At 38.2% G+C, this 16,170-nt stretch overlaps 1 protein-coding gene and 1 long non-coding RNA gene across 3 annotated transcripts; both read left to right on the forward strand.

The window, feature by feature from the left end:
• The first annotated feature begins 2,343 nt into the window (after positions 1–2,343).
• Positions 2,344–8,093, forward strand: LOC101169027 (uncharacterized). 2 transcript variants are annotated; one of them, XM_023949639.2, is made up of 16 exons: positions 2,344–2,562; positions 2,664–2,799; positions 3,952–4,047; positions 4,482–4,847; positions 5,039–5,134; positions 5,217–5,446; positions 5,547–5,725; positions 5,806–5,893; positions 5,996–6,343; positions 6,425–6,542; positions 6,607–6,698; positions 6,783–6,897; positions 7,101–7,190; positions 7,283–7,444; positions 7,552–7,731; positions 7,807–8,093. In XM_023949639.2, exons 1-16 carry the CDS (start codon positions 2,494–2,496, stop codon positions 8,004–8,006), a joined length of 2,565 nt encoding a protein of 854 aa, XP_023805407.1. In that variant the 5' UTR covers positions 2,344–2,493; the 3' UTR covers positions 8,007–8,093. The 2 variants fall into 2 exon arrangements, with proteins under 2 accessions (XP_023805407.1, XP_023805408.1); XM_023949640.2 differs by lacking the exons at positions 2,344–2,562; positions 2,664–2,799 and adding an exon at positions 3,443–3,572.
• Positions 8,094–11,874: 3,781 nt separating this feature from the next.
• On the forward strand, positions 11,875–15,669 carry LOC111946441 (uncharacterized). The gene is made up of 6 exons (XR_013651405.1): positions 11,875–12,029; positions 12,446–12,736; positions 12,949–13,005; positions 14,192–14,259; positions 14,414–14,457; positions 15,517–15,669. It is a non-coding gene; the product is annotated as an uncharacterized LOC111946441 (long non-coding RNA).
• The last annotated feature ends 501 nt before the right edge of the window (positions 15,670–16,170 follow it).

A 16,170-nucleotide genomic window follows, 5' to 3' on the forward strand; every position in this document is an offset into this window, starting at 1 on the left:
GATCCCAAAGTACACGTGTTCTCACGCGGTTTTCATTCGCAAAGCAGGTTGGCCTCCCGCGTGAATTTTTTCATGAATGAACTGCAAGGAAATGGAAAGTGGGCGTGAGCTGAGCTCTGACGCTCCTCAAGCAGCTGCGTAATCTTTATCACCTTTTACCTGAAACTACCGTGAAACGTTGTTTATGTTATTTACACAGAGATTCTAAAGACTGTGTGACAGAAAAGTGCAACAGGAAAACATTTTTCATCAATAAAACCAAAAATGAAATATTCGTCGCATTCAATGAGCAGTCACAACCCAGTCTCATCCTAAAATGTGTAGTAGCTACATTTGTCCACATGGAAATACGTGACAGGTTCACAAAAACGGCCCGTAACTTGTGAGACACTTACGTTTCATTTTCCTATTCATTTTCTATTAGCCTTCTCAGGATCACGTGACTTCTGAGGTTTTGCCTGCCGTGAAAAAAAACATGGCGGATGCTCGTTCATTTTTCGGTAGAAAATCCCACAAAACAGGATTTTTTAAGGACTAATCTTTATTCTGACAACATTTCTAGTGAGAAATATACCATTTACTTTCAGAAGGCTTTTATAAAAATGCAGTTTTTAGTTATCTTTTTTCGCTCTGTGAAAACGTTTTTTTAGGGGCTCTAAATTGTGAAAAACAAACGTTTACACCTACGTTAGTCCACAGGGCGAAACGTCTTTATTTTACAACAGTGGTCCCAAGCCACCGGGCCTCGGGACACTTGGCACCGGTACCGATCCATCCGCGGGACACTTGGCACCGGTTCCAATCCATCCGCGGGACACTTGGCACCGGGCCGCGGGACACTAGGCATCGGTACCGATCCATCCGCGGCACACTTGGCACTGAGCGGCGGGACACTTGGCACCGGTACCGCGGGACACTAGGCACCGATCCATCGGCGGGACACTTGGCACCGGGCCGCGGGACACTAGGCACCGGTACCGATCCATCCGCGGCACACTTGGCACCGGTACCGATCCATCCGCGGGACACTTGGCACCGGGCCGCGGGACACTTGGCACCGGTACCGATCCATCCGCGGGACACTTGGCACCGGGCCACGGGACACTTGGCACCGGTACCGATCCATCCGTGGGACACTTGGCACCGGGCCGCGGGACACTAGGCACCGGTACCGATCCATCCGCGGGACACTTGGCACCGGGCCGCGGGACACTAGGCATCGGTACCGATCCATCCGCGGCACACTTGGCACCGGGCCGCGGGACACTAGGCACCGGTACCGATCCATCCGCGGGACACTTGGCACCGGGCCGCGGGACACTAGGCACCGGTACCGATCCATCCGCGGCACACTTGGCACCGGGCCGCGGGACACTAGGCACCGGGCCGCGGGACACTTGGCACCGGTACCGATCCATCCGCGGGACACTTGGCACCGGGCCGCGGGACACCGGTATCGATCCATCCGCGGAACACTTGGCACCGGGCCACGGGACACTAGGCACCGGGCCGCGGGACACTTGGCACCGGTACCGATCCATCCGCGGGACACTTGGCACCAGGCGATCCGCGGAAAATTTTTGCACCGGGACGCACAGAAAGAAAAAATAATTTCCATTTTATTGTTTTATTTTTATTTTGAAATTTATTTTATTTTGAAAAGTGACCGGATAAAGTTGCACATGATTACACAGTAGATTTACGTTCATTATTATTATTACTTAAGAGAAAATACCCCCCCCGGTCCACGGTAAACGTGCCCCCCACCCCCACCGGTCTGCGGTAAACGTGTCTTGCGTTTTACCGGTCCGCGGTTGGGGACCACTGTTTTACAACACTTGCGCATTCTTTTCTCGTTCATTTCTGTGGGTCACGTGACTGACAGGTTTCTTAGCAGGAGCCAGGACCCAAAATATAGCGGACATCGCCTGGGTTTTTGATGTGAATTTATTATTATTGGCTTTATAAACACTTTGTTTTATATCACTCAACAAAATAGTATCAACGGAACATTTTTATGTTGCTATGGTGGTAGCTACGGACGCTACCGGCGAACCGGAAGGAAGCCACGGTTTTCTTTTTTTATTGAAAAAGACAATTGAGGTTAACGTTTGAGACAATTTACTGACTTTTGATTCGTTTTAATTGCTTTTACTGCGAGAAATGGACACTAAATTTATTAGTTTTATAGTAATGAGTTCTACTAAATGTTTTTATAGAAAATACCAAGACCAGTCAAAACCGGTGTCCTTTACACCGGCGTCCTAGCTACATTTTTTTTCTTCATACGATTTTTTCTTTGTCATATTTACAGATCCATCTCTAGGAAAAAGAAATTAAACTTTAGTGTAGCCACATGTCTTTTGAGTAATTTAAACAAAAAATATTTACACAAAGCAGGCTTGTTTCGTCAGTCCACGGGTTGGGCAACTAAATGGTGACACCCACTACCTATTTAAACCCCCTGGAGTTTTACATGCTTTGTGGATCGCGATGGAGCCGGTAGGGGACAAAGTCGATGACGCTTTATTTCTCGCAGACGCGCTTATAGAAGAATTCAAGGTGGGTTCGATTTCATTGAATTTTGTAAAAATGAAAAAAAAAAAAACGTTTATTTATATAACCAGTGACATCGTGTATGTCTTTATAACTTTATTTTGTAGCGTAAACAGCCTGCAGCTGTACAACCGTCGGGAACAGGCCCAGTGACCTTTGTTAGGCACGAGGAGGACGAGTATGGAAATCCTTTGCCTAAACGTCGTAGAACAGGAGAGCGGCGGAAACCTGTTTCATCCAAAAGTGAGTAAACCTGGTCACATTGCTTGTTGCACTTTTAAAACAACAAAGGAAAGGGGATGGAATCAAGGGAAGTAGGAAGCTGCTGACAAGATGGCCACACAAGGTTTGGCATCAGGCACACACGTGGCTTTCGCGGTACAAGTCTAGATTTGTTTTTGTAATTTTGGCAGAACCAGAATAGAATTGGGGGGGGGGGGGGGGGGGGGCTATTGATACCTCGATTTTTAAAAAGTACTCGGACACCATCCTTTTTGAAAAATTATATTTACATTAAATAAAAAAAACTCATTCAAACGCAATGCATTGTGGTCTAAACATGCCAATGTGGTGAGCATGGACGCACACTCGTTTTGGCAGACTTCCTAGGGGAGTTAAAGGGCACTGGCTTTTGGAATTTAGATTTGGAAAAAGTGGTTAGCTTATAGCACTTTAGGGTGAAAATGGTGAAACAATTTGGGCTACCATTCAGAGAACTAGACTAAGTGGCCCAACCCCCCTGGCGCTCCCGCTGCCCACAAGGCCAGTGACGGGGTGGGGGGACATCATCATCATCATCATCGTCATCGTCATCGTCATCATCATCAATAGCCAATCATGATAGAAGGGGATAAGGCTGTGTGAAACGCCTCCATTTACTCCCACTCTAATAACAAGACCCCACTAGTTCTAAATCCTTTTTAGTCGTACAATACAAATATGGAAAACCTACTTTCCACTGTCTTTGTAAAGGGTGAACTGGAATTTGGCGAGGGATTACTGGAATTTAGTGAAAGGCAAGTTCATTTCAGTGTCTTTTTATTTATTTTTTTATCATGGGCGTTTTCTGTATTATAAAACACATATAGATTGTTTTAGTCTATATGATGCCTAACAGGCCAAGATGTTAGCAGGGTATTATCAAGGCTATCTATGCGTACACCATTCCAAGGACCACAATAATTACCTTTAATATGTTATTAAACTTGTCTCAATTAGGAAGTTCTGGATTTTGAGTAATGTGGCTAGAATTGAAAAACTGCTATAACTTTCTCCATAGTGCACTATCCAAAAATAAGCATTTGTTTCAGCTCTAGGATGCTAAGCAACCAGAACAGTGAAAGGCCTGTATGTCTGGCAGATAATTCTCTTTACTCGTGCTCTTATTTATTTCAGGAACTCCAACAATGGCTCAAAGTCCAACTGTAGACCAATTGTGCATGCCATCTACTAGTGGACAGCAGAGTGTGACAGAACCTTCTCACGATATAGGTAAGTTATTGATACAGTTGTCCTCAGAACTTTTTTTTTCTGAGAACAATTTAAAGTATATTAAAATGTAGTTGATCTACATAGTTTACCTCAATTTTTTTCTGTCTAAACAGTTGCTGCATGAATTCCCCTCAATCCATAACTGCTAAAAAACTATATAATGCAGGAATATCTAGTGGTTGGATGCTAAAATTCGGGCACCATGCTCACTGCTTTTTTTTTTAAAGGCGAAGAAAGTCCTCAATTTCACAAAGTGAAAATCTAATTGATACAACCATTTTGCGACTGCCATTTATAAATCCATTGTGCTCTGAAGATGAAAACATTGTCACGTATTCATAGCCTTTTGGAGTTCTTAATCACGTGGAACACATTTTCAGAATCTACTTTTACATACTGTAACACCCCCCCTGTTTCTTCTTTTTCCTCAATAGGGTCCCTCATCAAAGAGGTTCAAGACCTTCTGGGCCCCGCTGAAGACCCAACTCCATCACACTGGACGGCTAGGAAAGCTTCGTCCTTGGAAAAGTGGACAGTGTTGAGACCTTTTATGGTCGATCAGATGTTGCAATCTGGGAAGCCAAAAGGGGGACAATGCCATCACTGTCGCTCTCAGGTTGCAGTAATAGTGTGTCACGACTGTTTGCCAAGACCACTTTATTGTGCGTCATGTGATTTGGCTGTACATGACAACAGAGTACTTCACAACCGATCAGCGACGGTGGAGGGATTTTATAGGCCACTCCCACCAACCACTTTCATCAAGGAAGAGGGAGGAAAACTTACTTTCCACGAAAGAGGTACTTTTTCTCATTAAAATCACATGGGCCTTTTAAATTTGTTAAATAAATCAAAACCACCCTCAATGCTTGTTTAAAAATCTTTTAAAAAAAAAAAAAAAAAGATGCATTATTTTTTCCTTTGAGAAATAAAACACATTTGCAGATAATATTTTATGTTTTAACTAATATGAATTGTTTACTTTTACAAGCATGCCTTTTGCCTGTCGTCCTTCCCTGCTGTGACTGCTCTACTGGTCAAACAGAAGTTTCTGCAGGAAAACAAGTGATTCTGATTGGAATGAATGGTAATGTTCCTTTCTTCTTTTTTTCAAAATAATAGTCTTTCAAAGTTATACTGTAATAAAATGTGATTTATTTCTTTTAAAGGACGATACAACCTATCCCTGCCAAATGTTACCTGTTCCTGTGGAAAAACCTGGGATGTTGGCATTGGTGATTTGGTTGAAAGTGGATATTGGCCAGCCACAGTACATTTTGAGACTTTATATACAGTGGATTTGTTCACATCATATGAAGATCTTAAAATTACTGCACCAGGAATGTCAAGGCATGCTTTTGTCGGAATGCTTGAACAGCGCACTAAAGTCTTTGGTCGAGTAAGTTACATAATTGAGGCAACAACTGTGTTTTACATTGACTGTTGTATCTTTAACTTTTGTCTTTTTTTTGTTTTCTTTTCGTTTTGTTTTGAACCAGAGTGGAAAAATATGTGGCGACACCATGCAGAAATCTTTTCTGGAGTGGTCCTATGCCAAATTTGAAGTTGAGAGGCTGTCACTGGTGCATCACTTTAAGTGCCCAGCATGCACCCCCTCCATGTTGGCTGTTGCAGTGGATGGGAACCGCAAACTTTACCGCTTCAGAAGCCAACCAGGGTATGGGGTAAACATTTTCAATGTTATGTTGAATTTTCTATGGATGTAATTTTAACATGTTTTGTTTTTTTTTCCATTAGACCTGATGGATTTTTTGACGGTGTTTTTTTGGCGAAAGATACAGAGGTGGCCTCTTTTGTGGACTATATCCATGGTGCAACACGACATGTAAGGTCGACTTTTTTAAAAGTGTATTAAGTTTCTCAAAATATTCCATGCATCTTAATATACAACAATCAAATTTGTATATCTTTTGGTCATCTGTAATAGAATCCTGGAAAGGGAAGATGTGGAGGAGGCGAGTGGTTAGCAGCACGAGAGTCCTCTCACAAATCTGCCAGCAAAGTGGATGAGGAAGGTGTTGAGGTTGCTGTGTGCCGTCATGGGGTCTTGTTGAAAGGACTCAATATGTTCCGTGGAGAAATTTTTGCATATCCTCTCTTTCTCCAAAAAGAACTTGCTGCTCAGAATGTAGGGTTTTTCTGCTCCGATGTGGTGTGCAAATATTGGCCATATCTGCAGAAGGTTGTGCGCCACTGTCCTGAACTACAGGGGTTGTTGACAATGCATCCTTTCCTCTCAATCATGCATGCTAAAGCACATTCCTGGATGTGTGAGGTAATGATTGCCAACCTCTTTTGCACTATCACTCCAGATATTAAACTCAATGCTAACGGAAACAAATCACATTTGTTGCAGTTGCAGTGGGGAGGTCGAAACCAAGAGGGAGCAGGAATAACAATGGGGGAGGAGGTTGAGCAAGTGAACAGCTTCCTGTCTCGGGCAGCCATATGTTCTAAATACATGTCCAAAGCTGGTAAGTATATTATAAAAATGTATTGTTTTTTGTTATGCTGGGCTAATATATGTTGTGCTTGAAGTACGCACAGATATCCTTACGATACAGGCTATTGGATGGAACAAGCGGAAGGTGGAAAAGCTTGACCAGATTCTAGCAAAAAGATACATCAAGGTAAAAACTAGACATCCATTTTCCATGACTCTTAGACTTCTTTCATTCAAACACTGTTCAACAATGTTGCAATATTTTTGACAGACCGCACAAAGGATTTCTGAAGCATTGGCAGATCTTGATCAACTAACTAAAGAGCTGTCGATACAAGAAGACACTGTCCAGCAATGGGTGTCTGATGTAAAAAATTGGGCTGCAGGTACTGTGAAGCTTATTGGGGGGAAAAAATTATAGACAGACAGACACACAAAAATTGTTCTTTTTTTTTTTAATTCCAATGACATTTATATTAGTAAACCTCCAAATGAATGCCTTTTTATAGAATTTTGGCCCAAGTCAAACTGTCAAAGCACCTTGTGTTCTTAAAATAATTTTAATTACTTCTACTTTTCTCCCCACAAGATTCAACTGGTCATAATGACCTTGAAAAAACCATTGAAGGACTGTATCTGAGCATCAAACAGAGAAAATATGAATTGTATCGCAAGGCTGGTGAGGGGAAAAAAATAAAAAGTTATTGAAAATGTCTGAAATACTCTTGTAAGATAAAGCTGGGTATGCATGAACTTTTTTTTTCCCTCTAGATGGCAACAAACGGCGTCATCTATTACGAAAGAAGATTGCTACAGAAAAGAGAGCCTTAGACGATGCCATCACAAAACGAAACACTGATTTGTCTGAAACAGAGAAATTACCTTCTTCTGATGTGCTTTTGGCTCATGAGAACTATTTCTGGCCTTGGGAATGTACGTTTTTTTTGTTTTGTTTTTTTATTCAACAAAAAACTTTAATACCTAACTTTAGATGAATTTTAATGGGGATTTGAAATGACTGAAACTGTGCTGAATTTTAGGTCATGGTGACATGGTTAAGAAAAAGCAGCTTTTTGACAAGGTAATGCTGCTGACCAGGTTGAAAGAAGAGAAGGTCATTGTGGTTCGGGAAGTTAAGCAGCACTGGGAGTACCTAAGGAATGCGGTTGGGATGCTTGAAGAGCTTTCTTCTCAGATTTCTGAAGGGATCACTGAGCAAAGTTGGTAAAACATTCTTTTATAAATGAAAATATGGAAAGACACTTGATTTTAATTTGTCTTTTTGTCATCGTCAGGCAACACTGACGCCTTGACAGAGCAAGGACGAGAGGGGCTACTGTGTTTGCTGAAAAGAAGGTCGACAGAACTCCGTGCTCGACAGGATGCTGCACGCAAAATATACCAGAATGTTTTGGGATTGCAAGCATTGTGTTTAGATGACTCTTCCACAGATGAGGAAAACTTAGACAGTAGTTCCTCGGATGAAGATATTTGACACCGCCATGCCCACCCCACCCCCAAATGTCTCCAGAAGAACATAAGTAAACTGTGATAATTGACCAATAAATTCTCTTGAATGAAATTGGTGGATTTTTAATTTTGCACTACTCTTTTTACATTGCATAATTTAAAGGTATTATTAAACTAGTTCTGATATGGATATTATAGTATATGTATGTATATGTGTATACATATATGTAGGTATGTACAGTGAGGTCAATAAGTATTTGATCACCCTGTGATTTAGCAAGTTCTCCCCCTTAGGAAACATGGAGGGGTCTAAAATTTTTCCATTTCCACAGTGAGAGCCAGAATCTAAAGAAACATTCAGAAATCGCATACGATTTTTGTAAACAATTTATTTGTATATTACTGTTACAAATAAGTATTTGAGCACTTAATTATCAGAGATTTCTGACCAGCAAAGACTTGCAGTTCTGCTTTTAAATAGGGCAATTGCCAAGCAGCTTGGTGAGAAAAGGACAACTGTTGGAGCAATTGTCAGAAAATAGAAGAGGCTAATGATGACTGTCAATGTCCCTCGGACTGGGGCCCCTCGCAAGATCTCATCTCGTGGGGTATGGATGATGCGAAGGAAGGTGAAGAATCAGCCCAGGATTACACGGGAGGAGCTGGTCAATGACCTGAAGAGAGCTGGGACCACTGTTTCCAAGGCTATAAGTAATACATTGAAACGTCATGGTTTAAAATCATGTATCGCACGGAAGGTTCCCCTGCTGAAGGCAGCCCATGTCAACGCCCGTCTGAGGTCTGGCAATGACCATCTTGATGATCCAGACGAGTCATTGGAGAAAGTCTTGTGGTCTGAGACCAATATAGCACTTTTTGGTCTCAAATATATTCAGTGTGTTTGGAGGAGAAAGAAGAAGCATCATCCCAAGAACACCATACCTACAGTGAAGCACGGAGGTGGAAGCATCATGCTCTGAGGGTGTTTTTCTGCATAAGGGACAGGACGACTGCACTGTATTAAGGAGAGGATGAACAGGGCTCTGTGTTGTGAGATATTGGGCAAAAACCTCCTAACCTCTGTCAGAGCGTTGTAGATGGGTCGTGGCTGGGTCTTTCATCATGACAATGACCCGAAGCAAACAGCCAAGAAAACCAAGGAGTGGCTCCGTAAGAAGCATATCAAGGTAATGAAGTGGCCTAGCCAGTCTCCAGACCTAAATCCAATAGAGAATCTTTGGAGGGAGCTGAAACTCCGTGTTGCTCAGCGACAGCCCCGAACCCCGACAGATCTAAAGAAGATCTGTAGAGGAGTGGGCCAAAATCCCTAATGCAGTGTGTATTAACCTAGTGAAGAAATATATGAACCGTTTGACCTCTGTAATTGATTAACAACGGCTTCTGTACCAAATATCAAAGTTGTTTAACTCAAGTGATCAAAAACGTATTTGTCACAGACTTTTACAAAGAAATTGTACAACGTGATTTCTGAATGTTTCTTCAGATTCTGTCTCTCACTGTGGAAATGCACATATGATGAAAAATTTAGACACCTCCATGTTTTAAAATTGTGAGAACTTGCTGAATCACAGGGTGATCAAATACTTATTGACCTCACTGTATATAAGTATCAATGTTACTGTTTTTCTTGGAAAACAATGGATCACACATAGGATGTATGATCCATCCCCTTGGGTCCAACCTGAAGCTAAGTATCAGGAGCTGAACATACGTACATTATTTTTTGGGAGTAAATGGCAATATGCAATTTGAATTGATCTCAAGACCTCATCTCTCACATCCACATAAAATTTTGATCATACCGAAAACGTTTAACCCCTTAATATCCATTGATGCACATATGCATATCCATTCCAATATATTTAAATTTTTTCCGCAGGTGTAAATTAATGTAGATGTTAATAGGTAAACAATGTATGAAATTCATAAATTATATATTTTAATGTGACAGGCTCTGAAAGTTTTCAAAGCTAAAGTTTAATTCTATATCAAATGAAAGTATAAAAAGGGGCCTATGCTTTGTTCTTGTGCGCTTGCTTTGAAGAGGGGGAGGGGCGGCAATGACTGCGCGTGAGTAGTTAAAGGACTGGCTTGCCAAGAAGCTGATGCAAGACTACAAACGGTAAGAAATGAACATACATCGGGAAATCTAAACTATTTGAACTTTAAAATAAATACCAATAATCTATAATTTTTTCTGGTCATGCAAGCTTTACCTCTTAGCTAATATTTCAGCTAACCCACGCATGACACAAGTCAAGCAGAACTAACCCCCCCCCACGAACAATATTTTCAGTGACAGTTAACTTTAATGACGGTGTATTACTTTTGTAATTTAGAATTTTAGTTTATAAAATTAATACATCTCTAGACGGAGTCATACTGTTGAATGACATTAGCTAATCTGGCCCGGGTTCTGGCAGCACGCGGGTCGGTCGGTGCCAGCTAATGAAACTACCTCATATATCGATCGCAAGGGTGCTTCTTTGTTGGTCAGAACCTAAACAAAGACGTAGGCAGCAGGGTAAGACACGACAACTAGTTCTAACATAAAGAGAAGAATGTAATGAGAAATTGTTTTTCCGGTTTCGGAGTAGTAATGTTTTTGAAGTGCTGGTGGAACGGTTTGGCACCATTTTGGTAATATGTCATAACTGATAATTACTACAAACAAAGTAACTGCCCATTGATTGCTGATTGACAGTACTGCCACAACACAATATCTGGTTTCTGCTATATGTAAATGCTATGTACTTTTGGGATCTTTGTAGTACGTAGTTGTGAAAAATATAATTGTCAATAACCAATAACAACCTACCACAAACATGTGCTTGGTTGTTTAAATTTACAGCTAGTTGTGAATTTCAATGTGAACACTACAATTTATCTAAACACCTTCTCTTAAGTTTTACATTTTAAGTAAATCATTATATAGAACATCTTTCATTTTGACTAATTGTGGAACATACAAAATAAAGTCAATGTATATCTGAAGATAATTTCTATTTCTGTTTATTATTTACATATAGTAAAAGAGTGAAGCAATTGCAGTTTATTTTGACTTAAAAGACTTCATGTTAATTTTCCATTTAACAGGGGTACTAAATAAAGTTAAACTTGACCACATTTAACAATGACTTTATTTTTTCTATTGTCATATCAAATTTGATATGAAGAAGTGTATTCTACAATTCATGAATGAATATTTTGAATAAAATATGAAGTACTAAAGTTAAGACTAGGTCCTCTGTAGGTTTATGTTATTGAAAGCAAACACCCACGAAATTAATAGGTTACAAACAAACAATTAAATGGAATTTCTGCTGTGCCCCAATTTCAACACCTTAGATAGAAACAGCATGTCATTAAGTTTATTTGTTTATATGTTTTTTATGCTGGAAAATAATGCAAATCCAGTGGTTCGACTCCAGAACACAAATGTAAGTTTGTTTGACTAGTCGATCAAATGTATAGTATATACTATTGAACTTAAGTGGGTTTTTTAAATTCAATTTCAGTGTTTTTTTTTCAAAACATATTTTCTATATATATTTTATATATATTCACAGGTCAAGATGCCACGAGGATCTACAACAAAACTTTGTGTCAGCTGCAAAGCTGTGATTGGTGTGGCAACTAAGACATGTAAAGTATGCCAAACAATCCAGCCAATGAGGCAAAGGCTTGCCAAAAAACTGGAGAAGTTTCAATCCAAAAAGGAGACTTGGTTGCAAAAACACAAGAAAAACAAAACCACCACACATGTTTTGGATGAGGCATCGGTTTTGGTACGTGTTTTATGTCTGCAATTGTATTTTATAATTTTAGTTATTACTGATGATGTAACAATTTTTTTAGGTGGAAAAGTTGAATACTTTGGGACAAAAAGCCGTTGTGTTTATTGCCAGACCTGGAAAGAAAACATCTACGTGGCATACACATGTCATTCACCCTAGGTGGCAATTAACCGATCAAGCTGGACAGTGTCTGGACCGCATGAAAGACCTATATGAGCTAATGATCAATGGTAAGTATTTCTGTCTGAAAATGTTTATAATTTCAGCCCAGTTTGTTCCTAGGATTAGTGCATTCAAATTTGTCATTATTTCTAGAGGTAGAAAAAATAATAACGTTTGACTAATCTAAAACACTTGGAGTATATAGTGATATATTTTTCACGGTTATTGTGCTGCTTTATTTGTCACTTTTGATTTGATTAACTTTAGTTTTTATAGTACCGGTATTATTTTATTCTGTAGAAGGAATTGTAGTACATTAAATCTATCCAATGTGTTGGAATAAATGTATATCTGATCTAAAAAAGTAAAACAAGTTGTAAAATTGTGATATGTTTAAATTTAGCAAATGTATTTCAAGACAAAAAAATTATATGCATAACAAGACAACTGCATTTAGATTATTTTATTTATTTTCCCCATTGAGGTTGGACGAGCCTTCAAATGCCCTCTGGTCCAGTCATCCAGCCTTCAACCTCACCAGCCATTCAACCTTCAACTGCACCATCCATCCAGCCTTCAGCCTCACCAGCCATTCAACCTTCAACTGCACCATCCATCCAGCCTTCAGCCTCACCAGCCATTCGACCTTCAACTGCACCATCCATCCAGCCTTCAGCCTCACCAGCCATTCAACCTTCAACTGCACCATCCATCCAGCCTTCAGCCTCACCAGCCATTCAACCTTCAACTGCATCATCCATCCAGCCTTCAACCAGTATGCAGATTCATAACATTTTAATAATATGGTGACGTAGTCTTCTGAAATACATGTTAAAACCACAACATATTGTAAGATGTTGAAATGGTGTCAAAAGAGCATTCTTTTTGTTTATTTAAATCACACTGGAAAAACTGTGGGCTTAAATGTTTGCATAATATTAATTGAAATCAACAATATAATTTACAGAAAATGTTCTTTATTTCTAGCAGGTGTTCCAGCAAAGAAAAAGAAAAAAAGAGATAACAAGAAAGATTCACCTGGAGGTAAATGGGTTATCTTTTATTTGCTATCAACAGCTTCAGATACAAACATAGACAATGTTATTGTATCTTCTAAATGACATGCTTAATGACCTTAGTCAACTATTTAAAATTGAGGTTACCTTTATGTGGACTTAACAGAGTTATGTGTTCCTCACAAGGATACTTAAAATGCTAGCAGCAAAAAATTGACAAACAGTGATAACAAAAAGACTAGAAAAAGAAAATAAAAAGCTAATGTTCTATTAACAAAAAAGAAATTGCTGCAACATATCTAAAATTATATTTTATATATATACATAAAATATAATTTCAGTTATGTTGCAGCAATTTCTTTTTTGTTAATAGAACATTAGCTTTTTTATATATATGTGTGTGTATATATATATATATATATATATATATATATAAAATATACTTTCAGTTATGTTGCAGCAGATTAATTTAACTTTTTGATAGTTTGACTGTCAAATCTATATTAATATCATATATTTAATTGACATTATTTTTACATGTAACTTGTTCATGAAAAAATAAATGTGACATTCATAATCTACTTTTGCGAAGAAGGTCATGTTATCATTAGGATTTGTTAGTATGTTGTGTGAAATGTTTGCAAAATCACTCAAAAAGTGATTTACAGGTTTTGACTTAATTTTCAGCAACAGTTATAAATGACCTAAGGAAAAACTGTTGTGATCTGGCCATTTCTTTGTTTTTTTTGAACATATACAAATACTGTGTAGTAGCTTATAACCACAACTAAATGGTGAAGCTGTGCATGCTATAAGTGCTTCTAATTAGTGATGGAGAAAACAAAGCTTCCCAAAGCTCTAAATTCAACTGTTTCAAAAAAAAGTTTAGTGTTTGAGAAGCATTTGTCTCAATGAAAATCAGCTGGCCAGACTTCATTACTGCTTCAAAATAAGAAGGCAATAAGAAGACAGTGAACTGAGATAGTAATTAGTTATTTGATGCTATACAGCTTTAAAAATTTTTTTTTATAATTTAGTTGTCACAGACTATGTGTCCATGTATAAAATACATTACAGCATTTAGTGTTTGCTTTTGCAAAACCACAGACAACATGAAGTTTCATTTGGAAATTCATCATACAAATGTTTTCCCAAACATTTTCCTACTGTTTACTTTCTTTGAAACCTTTATATTGTGCTTTTTATATTTTCAGAGTGCAGCCATGGGGGAGAAGATCAGTTTTACCCAGTGAAGCAGGTCTTGAAGACAAAAAAGCAGAAGGTTATTTTTATTTCTTATCTGAAGTAGAAATGTGTACTTTTCATCTGCCTTTCATATGAATGTATGAAATACAATTTACGGCATCACAATTCTTAAGTGTAATAATATGATGGCCTATGTTTAAAAAATCATTTTTTAAATTTACTTTTATCAGGGGAAATTAATGGAGTTTGTTGAATGGGAGCCATGTTCCATGTGGTATGTATAATTTTTTTTTGGTTTATTTATAGATTGTATAAGAGGAGGCTGTGCATGATGTGGAGCCAGTGTAGTTATTAGCCTTGTAGCAGTGCTCTGGACCACCTGAAAACATTCATGTGATTTCCTATTTAAACATGTAGCTATTAAGTTACAAATAATACAGCATGATAAAATTAATGCATGGGAAATCATATCCCTTTTAGATTTTGATACAGTTGGACTCAATTTGACAATAGTTCTTATATGATTAAAAGACAAACACTGAACCAGAGACATGAGACAAGACTCTACACCAGGGGTGTCAAACTCATTTTCACCGAGGGCCACATCAGCAAAGTGGTTGTCCTCAAAGGGCCAGATATAATTTATACATGTAAGTAAATGTAATAAAAAATAAATTTAGCTACTCCTTAATGTGGAATAACTTATTATGTATTTAGTATAACTTTTTAAAATGACAATTTCAGTTGCATAGAAAACATATGTTTGCTTGTTACTCCAGCATAAATCTTTTTAAATTTGATTCTATCAGGTTAGGTTATATGGAAAGTGTTTAAGTCCTAATATATAGCCCAATCTGATATTTCAAGTCAGATTCCCCCTAGATATGAATAAATACACACCAATTTTTTATTTTTTATTTAAGAAATTTAAAACTTTTATGCTTTTGGGGGCCACTTAAAATGACAAGGCAGGCCACATTTGGCCCGCGGGCCTGGAGTTTGTCACATTTGCTCTAGAGACTCTAGAGACAGGGTCCAGGGTTAACCCAAGGTTCCTGACTAAAGAGTTAATTAACAAATTAGGCAAGGATACTTAATTGTCGCAGGGACATATTTTCAGGGGAACAAACAAGGACATAAACAATATATAATATACATATGACCATACAAATGTGTCAGTCAAATTAGAAAATGATAAATGAATTTGCAGTAACATAACTGTGAGCATGGTAGCATAAAGTACAAACTGGAGTTCACTGGAGCTTGTTGTCTTTTATTGTAATGTTGTCATTAACTGTTTTTATGTATTCATTGATTTATGTATTTTTTGCAGTGGGAAAACATGGTCTCCACAGTGGGTGGAAAAAAGGAACACCAAAAAATAAACCCCAAAGGCACCTCTGTTGATCAGATTGACCTTTTAAATTATTATTGTTGTTTGTGTTACTGCTTTCTAATTGTTGTTAATAAAAATGTTCAAATGAAAGGGTTTGATCTACATTTTTTATTGCTCAACATGCTCACATGTATGATATACCATAGAGGTAGGACACATTTGTTGTGAAATTCTAAACAAAAGTTTACAATAAAAAACATACAAAAAATTTGTCATATAACCAGATATCAGGTTTTTGTGTTGGATTGTCACAGCTATGGCAATTGCAAATGATCATACCTCAAGTTATAATGATACATACTTAATAGTAAATCATTTTTGGTATTTAGTATAATGAAATAAGAGCAAAGATGTAATGCATGGAGCTGTATTGTGCAACCTAAATAGATGAATGTATATTTGAGGTAAAAAAAAAAAAAAAACACACTGTTCTTCCAGGTCGTCATTTGCCTTTTTAGCTTCCCCCATTTATTAATTATACAGACGTATATTCTTTACAATTTCAAAGACAGATAAAAGAAATAGCATTTATAAAAGAAAAACCTTGGAATCATAAACATAAACCAAGTGGTAAACGTAGATTGTCAGTTT

Source organism: Oryzias latipes, chromosome 19, assembly GCF_053564925.1.
Source record: "Oryzias latipes strain Hd-rR chromosome 19, Olatipes_Hd-rR_3.1".
Taxonomy (NCBI): Eukaryota; Metazoa; Chordata; class Actinopteri; order Beloniformes; family Adrianichthyidae; genus Oryzias; species Oryzias latipes.

What these genes read in the sequence shown, in the direction of transcription:
- LOC101169027 (XM_023949639.2), top strand. Translation starts at nt 2,494, where the DNA reads ATGGAGCCGGTAGGGGACAAAGTCGATGACGCTTTATTTCTCGCAGAC. An exon ending in CGCTTCAGAAGCCAACCAGG is followed by an intron (nt 5,726 to 5,805) that starts GTATGGGGTAAA and finishes TTTTTCCATTAG; the next exon opens with ACCTGATGGATTTTTTGACG. An exon ending in TAAATACATGTCCAAAGCTG is followed by an intron (nt 6,543 to 6,606) that starts GTAAGTATATTA and finishes TTGTGCTTGAAG; the next exon opens with TACGCACAGATATCCTTACG.